Source organism: Tenrec ecaudatus, chromosome 6 (assembly GCF_050624435.1).
Source record: "Tenrec ecaudatus isolate mTenEca1 chromosome 6, mTenEca1.hap1, whole genome shotgun sequence".
Classification (NCBI taxonomy): domain Eukaryota; kingdom Metazoa; phylum Chordata; class Mammalia; order Afrosoricida; family Tenrecidae; genus Tenrec; species Tenrec ecaudatus.
The window spans coordinates 23,249,686-23,264,984 of NC_134535.1; the positions used below are offsets into that span (position 1 = coordinate 23,249,686).

At 43.3% G+C, this 15,299-nt stretch overlaps 1 protein-coding gene across 1 annotated transcript in view; it reads left to right on the forward strand.

The window, feature by feature from the left end:
- Nucleotides 1-15,299, forward strand: part of PAH (phenylalanine hydroxylase) — an 86,743-nt gene that overhangs the window by 1,899 nt on the left and 69,545 nt on the right. Inside the window, exon 2 of the mRNA XM_075552710.1 lies at nucleotides 4,680-4,787. Within this exon, the coding sequence (XP_075408825.1) occupies nucleotides 4,680-4,787 (108 nt within the window). The remainder of the gene's footprint in view (nucleotides 1-4,679; nucleotides 4,788-15,299) is intronic.

The window sequence follows — 15,299 nt, forward strand, 5'->3', positions numbered from 1 at the left end:
CCAAAAAGCGCTTGAGTATCAGTGCCCTGAGAATGCAGTTGCCCAAACAAGTGGTTTTTAAATCTTGAAAATTGCTCTTTCCCACAGGTAACAATACATTTGCTAGACAGCACCAAGGAGAGTACACTCCAATTTAACTACATTGCTCAATGATAAACACAACATAACATTTTTTCTTTCTTGCTTCAAAGGAGAGCTATTTTTCCCTGCTTGAGTTCCTTGTCGCTACCGTTTACCTATCCTAGATCTACCTGTGTTTGTAAGTAAACTGTCTGTGAAAAACAAATACTGTCTAGATTATTTGGGCCAATTTCTTCCATTTTCTGGGAGAAATTTGCCCAAGAGTCCACGAGTGGCTGGATCAAGGCCCCTCAGCCAACTTCCATGAGTTTCTTTTTGTTTTAAAACCCTCAAGCTTTGAAAAAGGGGTCCCTAGGAAACTATCCATGCTGATTCGAGCCCACCAGACGGGTCTTGAGAGAAAAGTCCAGCAATCCACTTCTGATGAACCAGCTTCTGAAAACCCTATTGCATGTAGTTCTACTTTGGCTCTACTTTGTCCCACACAATGTTGCTGAGAGTTGGAATGAACTCTGCGGCAACTGCTATTGTCCTGGTCCAGTCTGTTAGTGGGTGATAGAGCAGGGGCTTTGGACTTATTGGAACTGGATTCAATCCCAGGCACTGCCATTCATTAACTATATCCTTGGGTAAGCCATTTAATTGCTGAGCCTATTTCTTCATTTACAAAGGGGACTAAGAACTGGACCCAACTAATGGGATTATTCTGAGGACAGAAGGAGCTATTATTACATGTAAACCCTTAGAATGGCAGTGTCACCAAAGAGAGTCATTAGTTGTAAAAATTCCAGCTATGAATCCTTGCAATTCGTGAGTGCTCTTTGAACAACCAGCTCCATACTGACTATAAATAATATAGCAAAGAGCAAAATATCATCATCTGGGAAATGTGAGTTTTCAGACACATTTGGGGAAAATTATAATTGAAAAAGAAATAGGCCACGCTTTTCAGTGGTTCTCAACATTTACCAGGGCTCAGAATCATCACATTCTCTCTTGGGCCCTTGTTTGCCAATCTGTAAAAGAAGACATTTGGGTTAGAGGATATTCTAGAAGGACATTTCTAGCTCTGAGAGTCAATGATCAGTTCCTGTGTAGGCGTCAGAAACCAGACGGAATGCATGGATAAAGGAGTGGTTGAGAGCACCTAGACCAGTGTTCTCAACCTGTGGGTTGCGACCCCTTTGGGGGTCAAACGACCCTTTCACAGGGGTCACCCAAGACCATCGGAAAACACATATTTCTGATGGTCTTAGGAATCAAGACACTGCTCCTCTATCCTTCGCCAGGCAAGTCCGCCCACATGCAGATATGCCCACATACAAGTACCCAGCGTGAAGACTGTTACCCATGCTACACCATGCTTCAAGACAAAATTTCATTATTTGTCATTAGAAATAAATATTGCACAATATAGAAGGATATATCATTTTTGTGATGAATCACTATGCTTTAATTATGTTCCATTTGTAGCAATGAGAATATATCCTGCATATCAGATATTTACACGATGATTCATAACAGCAGCAAAATTGCAGTTATGAAGTAGTAATGAAAATATTTTCATTTGGTTGGGAAGGGGGGGTTCACCACAACCTGAGGACTTGTATGAAAGGGTCATGGCATTAGGAAAGTTGAGAACCACAGACCTAGACTAAAGAGTAGGAAGGTTTTCTAAGAACCTTAAGACCCAAGGATCTTTGAGGAAGGAAGGAATCCTTGAGTGACGCTTGGGAGAATTCTGAGTAGAAGACTGACATAAATGATAGGCCCTTAGGACTGGATCATTGAATTCCACCCAAAGCTGGTGTTGAGTGGAGGCAATAGGGGGTGGGTGGGTAGGGGAGAAAGTCCCAACTCCAAGTTATTCCTGGAGACTTGGCTGTACATGCACAGAATTGTGAGTTTCCTACCACAGGTAGTATCTATGAAGGTACATCAGGAATATATTGCCTTTCTTAGAGGTCAACTCCCTCACTGCCATTGATTCAATATTGACTCATAGCGACTGCCCTGTGGGTTTCTGAGACTGTAACTCTCTATGAAAGTAGAAAGCCTGGTCTTTCTCCCAAGCAGCTGCTGGTGGTTTTGAACTGCCAACCATGCGATGGTAGTCTAATGCTTAACCATGACACCACCAGGGCTCCATTAGAGGCCAACAGGAGGAAAGAATGTTTCTAAATCAATCCGAAACAGGGGAATTGTTTATTACTTCAGGAAACTTGGAGAGGAAAACTTGGAGAGACTAAGGGCTGACTGTTCCATGGTAGCTGTGAGGTACCAATGAGTAGGTTCCTGCATAAAAGTCCTGGACACAAAGGAACGAAACAGTGTAGGGCCTCCACCGCTCTCAGCCGTCATTGCTCCTTAGCTGGAGCCATTGTTACAGCCCTGGTGTCAATCCATCTCCTTAAACGCCTTCCACTCCTTCACGGCCCCTCTTACTTTACCAAACATGGTGTCCTTCTCCAGGGACTGGTCTCTCCTGACATCATGTCCAAAGTATGTGAGATGAAGCCTCACCATCCTTGCTTCCAAGGAGCACTCTGGCCATACTTCCAACTTTCATATGCATATCAGGCCACGGAAAACACCATGGCTTGGGTCCTAGCCCTCAAAGTGACATACCCCTGCCTGCCAGCAGATTTACCCAGTGCCACGCATCCCTGGATCTCTTGACCTCTAACTGAAGTTGTCAAGGAGTTTGTCTTGCTGGGCGCCACAATTAGTGTTCGTGAACGCAGCAGTCAGAGTTCTTGGGTAGGCAGAAGAACACTAAAGGCAGAGACATATCTGCGCCTCTCACGCGGTTCAGAACAGGGAGAAGGGAGCTAGGGTCTGACATAGGCTGGGATTTAAATACAACACGGGCAAAACAGACTACTGGTGTCACATGACCTGGCTTCAGAGGTTGGCTACACGTCTTACTATCATTTTGGAAAAGTCTCTTACCTCTTCAAAGCCTTACTGATTTCATCAATACAACTGGTGACTGGGTAGATGATAAAACCGACTCCCTAGGAATGCTAGAAAATGTCAATGAAATAATCCAAGTCAAATGCTCGTTATAGGGCCTGGGACGTAGTAGGCCTCTAATAAAAGGTAGACTTGAATTTTTAAAAAGAATGACATCATGATCCAAATAGAGTTCACAGTCCTGATTCACTTAAGGCTCTCCGCCATCACAATTGCTGAGAATTTTAGCCCTTTACCCTGCCCTCCCCATTTCCTGTGAGGGCCTGCAGAAAGTGAAATGTTCTGAATTGAAAAATAGTTTGTCTTAAAGGTCATCGATATTCGTGGGGCGCTGATTATTCTGTGCTCATGAGAGTCTGCTCAGCAGAGCCTCTTCTCATGGAGAGATGTCGCAGCCATTCTATTAACTTCATTAACTTGATCACAAGAGAGCAATTGTTATGGGTATGTCCTTCCTTCCTGGTTGTAGGCACATCCTGGCTATTTGTATGCACACGTAGATTTCCAAATACTCCTTTAAGACGTTCGCCCCATGTCTAGAAGCACGCGTGCACGAAGTGTTAGCCCCTTGACACCCTTGCTCTTTCATTTAAGGCGTTCACCTTATGGTGTGCTATTTGTTTAATTTTATATATGTGTGACTCTTTTTTCAAAAATTAGTGTATCCACATCTGAGCACATGGGAATGTGCTTAAGGCTTTTCTGAGATATTTTTGTCAACGACCAAGACGGCTTCCTGTGTATTAATCATATGCCAATTATTTTTATTATTTCTTTTGAGTTTCTATTTAAGACGTTTTTAATCTTCTTCTTTTTAAGATTTCAGTACTGTTTTGATAGGTCTCATTCTTAGTCATAGGAGCCCTGGTGATTTAGTGTGTTGGGAGTTGGACTGCTAACCGTATATTCAGCAGTTCAAACTCACCACTAACTAACTCTGGGGTAGAAAGGTGAGGTTGCCTGTTCGCGTAAGACTCGCAGCCTTGGAAACTCCAAAGAGTAGTTCTGCTATGTCTCACCACGTGGTTTCTGTGCGTTGGAATCGCCTTCCTGGCAGCTATTTGTATAAGGAGGGTATCAGCATTCTTTTACAGACTAGGAAACTAGAAAGGTAGGCGCGTCACTCTACGTGGCCCAGCTGGTAAGTAGAAGAGGATTCCAACCCAGGTCTTTGGTTTCAAAAGCTGATGTGTGTTTCCATTTTGAACACTTTCTGTACTGTGTTTCTCAGTGTTTTCCTGGGATACTTTTTGAATCAGGTCATAGCACTCTAAAGGATGTTTCTGTAGTTCTCAAGTTTTTTTGTGCATCTAACTATTAAGCCATGTTGTGAGTTTCGGTTGGGTGAAATATTGTCTTATTCATCTTTGTATTTTTAAAAGGCCTAATAGTGCCAGGCACTTGGTCAATGATGACTGAACAGTGTCGAATTTAATAGGACTGGCGGGTGACCTCAGTGAATAATTGAAGCTACCTAACATTGAAAGTCTGACCTTGAGGGCCAATGATCCATGGGTCACTTCTTTCCTCTCAGCACTTCGGTCCTTCTTATAGATCACCTTCTTGGTGATGTCAGTGACAGGCATGGTCTAATTTCTAACCATGCCCCTCTAATCCTGTAGGAAACAAGCTATATAGAAGACCACTCCACTCAGAATGAGGCCGTATCATTAATCTTCTCTCTCAAAGAAGAAGTTGGTGCCCTGGCCAAAGTCCTGCGCTTATTTGAGGTAAGTACACTATCCGTCCTTTGCTTTGGATACTGTGTTATTTCATAGTTAGACACAGTGACAAAACCATAGGATTTGGTGTTGGAAGACATCATTTTCCATCTGGGCTCTTACATCCACTGGCTGCACAACCTTAATCACCTCAATCTGTCTGAGCCTCACTTTCTTGATTAATAAAAAGGTGATACCTGCCTTGGCTACTTCAATGGGGTTTTGCGATAAGAGGATGTGCTTTGCAAAACAGCAAATGAGGATACCTACTTTGCTTATGACCGTCGTAGAAAGACTGGAGAAGCAATGGTCACTCACCAAAACGATATTGATCATCTGCTTTATGAGAGGCTCTGGTGGTGCAAACAGTTAAGTCGTTGCCTGCTACCCCCAAAGCCAGCAGTTCCAACCCACCGAGCGGCTCCATGTGAGCGAGAGGGACACCTGGCAAACTGCTTTGGTAAAAGTGACAGTCGAAGCTCTGTCATTTACTCAATGGCATGGGGTCCCTTTGATGAACAAGTGACCTGACAATAGTAACCCCACCAAAGTCCCTGCCACTGAGTTGATGTCAACTTATAGCGACCCTGCAGGACAGCCTAGCAATGCCCCTGTGAGTGTCCAGGACTGGAGCTCTTTTCTGGAACAGAAAGCCCTCTTTCTCCCGAGGAGCAGCTGGTGGTTTTAAACTGCTGACCTGTGGTTCACAGTCCAATATGTGACCAGTACACCCCCAAGGCCCAGATGTCAAAGCATAGAATAAGAAGTAAGACAGTTCTTTACTTCAAGAAGCTCAACGTCAAAGTGTATTCAAGAAAATAGTTAATGTTCTTTGTGACTTTGGTAAATATCTTATAATTAAAGGGAGGCCATGGTGAAGTAAAGGTGGAAATCTTGGGTTAATGTCATTTTATTGTCCTTTTGATTTTGTCCGGTTGATTGTTGTAAGGCGTGTATACATCCGAGATGTTATTCTTCCCCTCCAAACCTGTGTATTGTTGGGTTTAAAGCTAAGTCAGAGGAGTGAGTACATTTCCAGGAGGGAAGAGTAGCTAAGGGCCATAATCTTGAGATTCCAAGTTTCCATCAGACCAGGAAACCTGGTCTCTTTTATGATTTGGGGCTTTGTTCCACTTTGTTCTCCCATCTACTCAGGACCCTCTTTTGTGACCCCTTCCAGAGTAATTAGCAGTGGTAGCTGGGCACCATCTAGTTCTTCTGGTCTCAGGGCCAAGGAAGCTGAGTTTCACTGTGGTCCATTTGTCCTCTGGATGAATTGTTCCCATCAATCTTCTATTTTCTTCACTCTTATTTTATGGTGCTTTTGTGCTGCCTACGGGGACTAACAAAGTGCATGCAGGTGGGGCGGGCACCACCGGCATCTGGGTGGACACTCTGCTGCTCAGCCTGGGTGTGATCCAGAAATAACAGGTCCAGTTCTCTTTTGGGCACTGGATGTTTTAAGAGACGGTGCCTATGTGCCATGCAGAAGTCTGGAGGTTCCTCTCCCCACACTAGTGGGCCATGTCAGTGAATTCACAGTACAGGTAGCCACATGGTAAACCATAATCGTCTGGTCCTGCACTCAGCTCCGATCAAATCAGATTTTCCACATTTAATTCAGGCAAAAGGCTTATTTCCAGTGCGCCATCTGTGATGTGCTGTAAGACATCGCGTCTGGCTGAAAGCTTCCCCGCACTCACCACAGACATGGGGTTTCTCTCCCATGTGAAATGTCTGATGTGCTGTAAGACATCGCGTCTGGCTGAAAGCTTCCCCGCACTCACCACAGACATGGGGTTTCTCTCCAGTGCGAGTGTGTAGATGAGCGCTGGGACGTTCTGTCTGGATGAAGCCTCTGCCATGTTCACCACGGACGTGGTGCTTCTCTGCAGTGTGAGTTCGCCGATGAGCAGTGAGACCACTTTCCTGGTGGAGCCTTCCCCACATTCACTGCACACACAGGCCGTCCCTGCCTCATGAGTTTTCTGATGCTCCTTGAGATGTGGTTCACTGTGATAAGCATTGCCACATGCCAGGCATGGAGATGGATTTGTCCTTGATGAGCTGTTTCATAATGTGCAGTGAGTCTGAATACTTGTGGAATTCATGCCCACACCGACTGCACTCATGGGTCTTATCTAGAATAGGAATGAACTGATGCTCACAGCGGAAAGAGTTGCTGATGAAGGTTTTCCCACAGTTATCACCTATGCCTGGTTTCTCAATTTTGTCAGATTCCTGATGCTGAGTGCATTGTGCCTTCATGCTACTGGGTTTTTCACACTCAGCGATTTTCATTTCAGTACAAAATTGCTCTTGTTCAACGTACAGAAAGGTTTCTCATCTCCATTGAGCACAACTGACTTCTTTATTTTGCTGCTACTGCTCCGATTTAATGCCAGAATGATTAAATCCGATTTAACATTTTTTTTCATGCAAGCCAAGTATGTCATCCATTAGAGGAAAATTATTTTGGTGCCGATGAAGAGTATTTTTCAATGTATTAAAGTTATAGCATTGTTAGGCTTTGTCCACGCTTCTTTCATGTTGCCAGTACTCAAGCAAGTGATCATCAGCTTTCTGGATCTCAATGGAAACCACGTTGCTATAGTTTTCCAACATCACATCCTGATAGAAAGTCTTCTGAGCAGGGTCCAGGAGCTGCCCTTCCTCCCAGGTGAACTTTACCACCACATCATTGAATGTCAGTGATTCCTGAGCCTGGGTCATTTTCTTTGGTCCTCAGGATATTGCAGGCAAGTGGGACGCTCTATGTTTGTCTTATCTCGATCAGCTCTGATGATAGTCACAAATTTCAGTCTCTCATGAGGACAACCCAGAAATAATAACAAAACCAGGCACTTCTTCCTCTTTCCTCTAAGCTGTTGGTGATGCACAATCTACAGGACTTACTTCCCAAAGGTCCTACAGCTCCACCAGTGCACAGAATCCTCTTCAAACTCTGGATTCCTTTTCTTAGTCAGCACATCTATTCACATTTTGGAACACAGTCTGGGAAGTGCTGGTTGAACTTTAATCAGACATCTGACCTTCACGTAGCTGCAAACAAGTTTCCTAACTCAGCTTTCTCTGTAATCCTTTGCTCATGATTTGACTGGGCTGTTCCCCCTGGGGGACAAGTTGTTCATTTTTTATCCCTATAGTCAAATTTTCAGCAACTCCTATTGGTTAGAATCAGGGTTAGTTTGTTGGTCAGAACTGTGCAAGCAGAGAGCTCAGTAAGGGTTTGGCTATGGGATGTGGCGTGGGACATGAGCTAGGTATAATGCTAGTCCGCTTAGAAAACTATGTTGTTCTCAGTACTCTGTGTATAAGGAAGAGGAGAGGCATGGCTGGAGCTGAGAGTGGAGGATGCACAGTGGTTGTAAGAAGAGAAATGTCATTTTGAGGATCCAGTGGGACAAGCATATTCTCTGAGCAGCCATGATTCTCGTAGGGAGCAAGGGCCGAGGACGGTGACATCTCTCAGTGATAGGGCATGTATAGATATCACCTCAGTCAACCCCATATAATATGTTGTTGTTGCTAACTGTTAGGTGCTATAGAATTGGTTGCGACTCGCAGTAACCTTTGCACAATGGAACAAAGCGCTGCCCTGTTCTGTGCCATCCTCACAATCAGCACTACGCTCGAGTCCATTGATGCAGCCACTGTGTCAGTACATCTTGTCCAGGATCTTAGGGGGCTATTTTCATCATTCTTGTTTCAGAGAAAGAAATGAAGGCTTTGATAGGTTAAGAAATTGGCCCAAGGTTATGCAGCTAGGAAAAATCCATCCTGAATTTGTTGTTCGAATTCAGACCAGAGTCACAACATAATGGACTGAGCTGAGTGAAAAATGCAAGTGTGAGTCCTCTTGTTTAATAAATGCTGTTAAATTTCAGTAATATAAAATATTTCCTTTCTAAAGCGATCTCATTCTCCACTGGCCATGGTGGCTTTTGTTTGCTATTTAATGTCATTCGCCCTTCTCTTGGGCACGTATACAGCCTTCCATCCTCCCAGTTCCCCTCCTTCTGCCTGCTGCTGAGTCATGATCCTAGAGATGAAGCAGTCTGTCTCCCCTTCTCATGGGTCTAGCCACTCATCCCTTTACAGGGGACCCTCAAGTGATTATGAAATGCATGCTGGGATATACTAGGTACCTGAAGGGGAATGGGTGAGAGAGGGCTCTTGCTGAGTCGCCACCACTGAGTCAGTAACCATCATTAGTTATAGAGGGTGGCTATAGAATATGGCTTCCCACTTAATACTCATTGCGTCTAATCACTGCTCGGGACAGAGGGGCATGGCCATGGTCCCAGGGTGCCAGGAGTCTCAAAACCCAAGAGCCATGCTGGGAATGTGGGGTGGCAGCTCTAAGCTTCCAGCACATACATCATTATCCCATTGAGTTTAATAACCATGAGTACAAGAATGAAGAAAATACTCTAAAACTGATTGTGGTGATGATTATACAACTCTCCTTCATATGATTGAATTATTAAATTGTATGATTTGTGAATGATATGCCAATAAAACAGTTGAAAGAAAAAATAATTGCAAGACCATGACTATAGAATGTGGAACTCTAAACACAGAACTCTCTGAGCCCATAAGGCCAGCTCTGGTTTCGGACCTTTCACCAAGTCTGCTTCGAGTTAATTGCTGTCTTCTCAGAAATCTTCAGAACTTTAACGATAGCATAATTTGCTTTACTAACTAGGCCAATTTCTCTTTCTTTCTTTTGCGAAAGCCTTTTCTTGCATTTTTATAACAGTGGTCTTATACAATAATTGCCCTTTTATGATTGACTTATTTAATTCACCACACTGTTCTCCAAGGTCATCCATGTTATGTAGATCCATTGTTATTCCTTAATGTTTATTGTTTTCCATTGTGTGTCTTTACCATAGTGTGTTTATCCATTCTTACACTGATGGCCATTTAAATATTTCCGTCTCTTGTGGGGTTGTGATGAACATGATGTGCATGTATGTGTTGAGGCTCTTATTTCTCAAATATTTATGCCAAGCAGTAGGACTGCTGGATCATATCGTGCTTTGATTTCCAACTTTCGTAGGAATAACCATACCATTTCTACTTCCAATTTTTGTAGAAAGAAGTACAGCGGTTGAACCATTTTTATTAAGTGTGCCCATTTCTCCTCTATTCATGAGGATAATATTTCTTATAGATAAAGACACTGTCTCAGTCATCATTATATTTTCTTTTTTTAAAACTTGAAATACAACTTTATTCCAAGGAAAAGGAATGGGAATGACAGTTAACAAACAAAACATCACCACTGAATATTGTGATGTGACTGTAGCGGTCTTGTATTTGAATTTCAAGAAAGAAAAATACGTTCCCAAACAGCTAGATATGTGGGTCCAAACAAAAAAACAAACAAAAATGGTTTTTAACTGCCACACTCACTTCTAAGCCCATTCATCTCCTTCAGCATCCTAAAGATGAGCACATTCTGCTTAGCTCTGTAGTAAGAGCGGCAAACACGCTACACCACGGACCTCACAGGACAGTTGCCTACAAACCAGGCTTATGACGCTGGCCTCCAGCTTCGTCCTTTCACAGGTTATCATGTTCATCTGGAAGAGTGGTTGTCTGTGCAGCTTCTAAATCATGCTCACACTGTACTGCCAAAGCTGGGTCCCTAACAACCTTGGGGGGGTGGGGGGTGGGCAGGAGCAGGCCTGGCAACCAACTCCAAGTCAGGCTCTCCAATGAGTTTTCCAGCAAGCCAAAGGAAGGGCTTGTCAAAGCTGTAGTTACCTTTGGTAGAGATGTCATAGGACCTAAGGTTCTCCTTTCGGTGGAAGACAATGGATTTTGCCTTCACTTTCCTGTCCTTAATGTCCACTTTGTTGCCACCCAGCACGATGGGTATGTTTTCACATACTAGAACCAGATCCCTATGCCAGGTAGGCACATTCTTGTAGGTAACCCTTGAGGCTACGTCGGACATTATAATGGCACACTGGGCTTCAATCTAATAGCCATCTCTCAGTCCTCCACATTTCTCTTGACCAGCTGCATCCCACACGTTGAATTGAATAGGTCCTCTGTTCGTTCAGAACACAAGGGGATGGGCCTCAACACCCAAGGTAGCTACATACTTCTCAAATTCACCGGTCAGGTGACGTTTCACATATGTCATTTTCCAGTACCACCATCACCCACCAGTACGAGTTTGAACTGGTCTTGGGGTTTTTCTTGGGTGGCCATCGTGATGGGTCTTCCAGAAGCATCTCTGGGTCACATCTGACTGAGTCATCATTATATTTTCTATGGGTCCAGAGTCATATATATGTATGTGTGCTTCAGAAATCATGGAAAATTTTAATTAAAAGCTAATGCAGTTTATGTATACATATACACACATATTTGACTAAGGTGTGCGTGACCCAATATTTATATACAATCATGTATGTCTGTATGTATATTAGGATCTCTGGAGAGAACAGAAAGAATCCACAGAGTCACCGTAGCATAAAGAACTGAGTGGTACTCCACCAGTTCAACGGCACTGAAGGGAGCAGCTGCACTGAAGCCATTAGTCCCAAACCAAGGTTTCAGGAATTGATGAAAGACCAATTGAAATGTTTAAATAAACTGATAAAGTACTGGAAGCACTCACTCGTCTTTGCCAAGAAATTTGGAAGACAGCTTAACCAATGATTGGAAGAGATTCGCATTTGTACTTATTCTAAAGAAAAGTGACTTAACGGAGTGTGCAAATTATAGAGCAATATCATTAATATCACATACACGTAAATGTTGCTGAAGATCATCCAACAATGGTTGCAGCAGGGCATTGATAGTGAGCTGCCAGTCGTTCAGACTGGATTTAGAAGAAGATATAGAATAAGGGACAATGTTGTTGCTGATGGCAGATGGATCTTGGCTGAAACAGAAAATACCAGAAAGATTTTTTTAAAACATTTTATTAGGGGCTCACACAACTCTTATCACAATCCATACATATACATACATCAGTTGTATGAAGCACATCTGTACATTCTTTGCCCCAATCATTTTCAAAGCATTTGCTCTCCACTTAAGCCCTTTGCATCAGGTCCTCTTTCCACCCCCCCTCACTGCTCCCCCCTCCCTAATGAGCCCTTGATAATTTATAGATTGCTATTTTGTCATATCTTGCCCTATCCGGAGTCTCCCTTCCCCCCCCTTCTCTGCCGTCCATCTCTCAGGGAGGAGGTCACATGTGGATCCTTGTAATCCATTCCCTCTTTCCAACCCACTCACCCTCTACTCTCCCAGTATCGCCCCTCACACCCCTGGTCCTGAAGGTATATCCACCCTGGATTCCCTGTGCCTCCAGCTCCCATATGCACCAGTGTACAACCTCTGCTCTATCCAGTCCTGCACGATAGAATTTGGATCATGGTAGTTGGGGGGCGGAAGCATCCAGGATCTGGGAGAAAGCTGTGTTCTTCATCGGTACTACATCACACCCTGACTGACCCATCTCCTCCCCTAAACCCTTCTGTGAGGGGATCTCCAGTGGCTGACAAATGGGCCTTGGGTCTCCACTCTGCACTTCCTCCTTCATTCACTATGGTATATATATATATATATATATATATATATATATATATATATATATATACACACATATATATATATCAGAAAGATTTTTTGTTGGGTTTTATTGCCTATGCCAAGGCAATCAACTGTGAAGATCAAAATAAACTACGATAGGTCTAGAAGAAAGGGAATTCCAGAGCATCTAATTGTGCCATCATGAGGCAGCTGTGTGAACAGAACCAGGGAATATCACATGGTTTAAATTCAAGAAAGATGTGCCTCAAGGTTGTACCCTCTCACCATACTTACTCAATCTGAATGCTGAGAAAATACTCAGAGAAGCTGGATAATATGAAGAAGAATGTGGAATCAGGATCGAAGGCAACCTTATCAATGAATTGTGATATGCAGACGATACAACCTTGATTGCTGAAAGTGAAGAGGACTTGAAGCACTTGCTGATGAAGATCAAAGATTGTAGCTTTGATTATGACTCAATGGTAAGAAGACCAAAATCCTTGCCACTGGGCCAATAGGAAACATCATGATAAATGGAGAAAAGGTTGACGTTGTCACGGCTTTCATCTTGCTCGCATGCACAACCAATGGTCATGGAAGCAGCAGTCAAGCGATCAAGCAACACATTGCATCGAGTAAATCTACTACACAACACCATTTAAAATGTTGAAGAGCAAGGATGTCATTTTGAGAACCAAGGTGCACCTGACCCACACTATAGTATTTTCAGTCACCTCATATGTGTATGAAAATTGGACACTGAATAAAGAAGGCCAAAGAAGAGTCAATGCATTTGAATGATGGAGCTGAGGAAGAATATTGAAAGCACCATGGAGTGCCCAAATAACTGACAAATCTGTCTCAGAACCAGTACAGCCAGAATACTCCTTGGAAGCAAGAACAGTGAGGTTTTTTTGGACACATTGTAAGGAGAAACCAGTCCCTGGAGCAAGCCATTATGCTCAGTAAAGTAGAGGGTCAGTAGAAAAGAGGAAGGCCTTCAACAAGATGAATGGACACAGTAGCTGCCTCAATGAGCTCAAACATAGGAACAAGGGTGAGGCTGGCATGGGCAGGGACAATGCTTCCTTCCATGTGTATAGGGTTGCCATGAGGCAGAGCTGACTTCATGGAGCCTAACAACAACGGATCTCTGGTGGTGCTCTGAGCTAGATCATAGACTGCCAAGAGCAAGGTTGGTGATTCAAACCCTCCCGCCTTTCCAAGGCTGGGACTGCCTGCTCTGCTAAAGATGCATAGCTTCAGGGTAGGGTCCCCATGAGTCAGCATCAACTCCATGACTGTGGGTTTGGTTTTTGGTTCATGAGTGTATGTTTATATGTAAGGATCCCTGATGATACAGAGGGCTAAGTGCTAATAGACATACTAGCCATTGCAATCCACCCAGCCCCTATGCAAGAGAAAGACCTGACACCCGGCTCTCATAAAGATTAGACTCTGGATAGCCTCCTGGGAAGTTCTTTTCTGTCACGTGGGGTTGCTCTGACTTGGACTTGAGGGCACCTATCTATACACGCATATGTATAACATATATTCATGCATATCATTATATATACTTCTATGTAGTCCTCATCCCTATAGTGTTCAATCGAGATGGGAATTAGATTTAAATAGGAGCAAATGAATTATGAAGTTTGGATTGTTTTATTCACCTTTCCTACATTTATAAAAGAAGTATTGTGTTTGAGTCAATAACTTTTACCCTGAGGTTATTAAATTAAATTTAATCTGATTTCTCAATGGGAAATAAAAAAAATCTGCTCAGTGATGAACAAGCAGCTCATCTGAACAGAATACTTTCTCAGTGATAAGCTGTTTATGAGAAAGAAAATATTAATAAAGTGCTGCTGTGTAATTGTTTAACCTTCCTACTAGACAGCTCTTTGACATTATCTCCTTGCGAAGTTGCCCTTTAGACCCAAGTCATAGTTAATAAAAAGTAAATAGCAGGTTTCCAACCTAATAAATAAACAAACCACAAGTAACTAAGTTACCAAGGCAAGATGAAAAGCACTCAATAGCTGTGTGTGTGTGTGTGTGTGTGTGTGTGTGTGAGATCTGGCACGCATTGCTGCTGTTAGGTGCCATCGGCTCCTAGAAACCCTAAGTACAGTGGAGTGAAGCGCTGCCCAGTTCTGCACCTTCTAGCACATAGTAAGAGCCAGGTAGATGATTGTTATCCCTACTTCTTTGTGCCATTGTTTTAGGGGGTTGTGAACCAACCTTTGATAGACTGCCATGATTGGTGTGTTGCTGTGATTTTTGGTGGTTTGCAGGAAACCATGCCATTGGTATTTTAAATTCCAGTAGGTTTTCCCAAGATGAACTGGTTTCAGAGGAGCTTCCAGACTAAGAGCAGACCTTAAAGAAAGAGTCAGCAGTCCACTACCGAGGGATTGGTCACTGAAAACCTATGGATAGCAGCCCCAAACAAACAAACAAACAAACAAACAAACAAACAAACAAACAAACACACTAAAAACCCCAAAACCATTGTCCCTGCAAAATATATAATAGCAGGTAAAGTGGAGAGAGAGCAAAAAAGAAGAAGGCCACCAAGGAGATGACTGATACACAACACTGGGCTCAAATATAACAGCGATTTTGAAGAGGCACAGGGCTAGGCAGCACTTCATTCTATTGGACACAAGGTCACTGTGAGTCAGAACTGACTTGACAGCACCTCTCCACAACAAAACAGCATGAAACACCAGGGACCCTTAAATTCTTCGGTCTTTGAAACATAGTTGAAGGACTATGATTATTTGCCTAGAAGAGAGAAAGATAAGGCGAGGGCCATAAGGCTGTTCTTGTATGTCACTGAGTCAGTATTGACCCTACATGTCAAAATCGAACTGCCCCATGTGGCTTCCTAGCTTGTGATCTTTCTGACAGTATAGCACACTGGTGTAG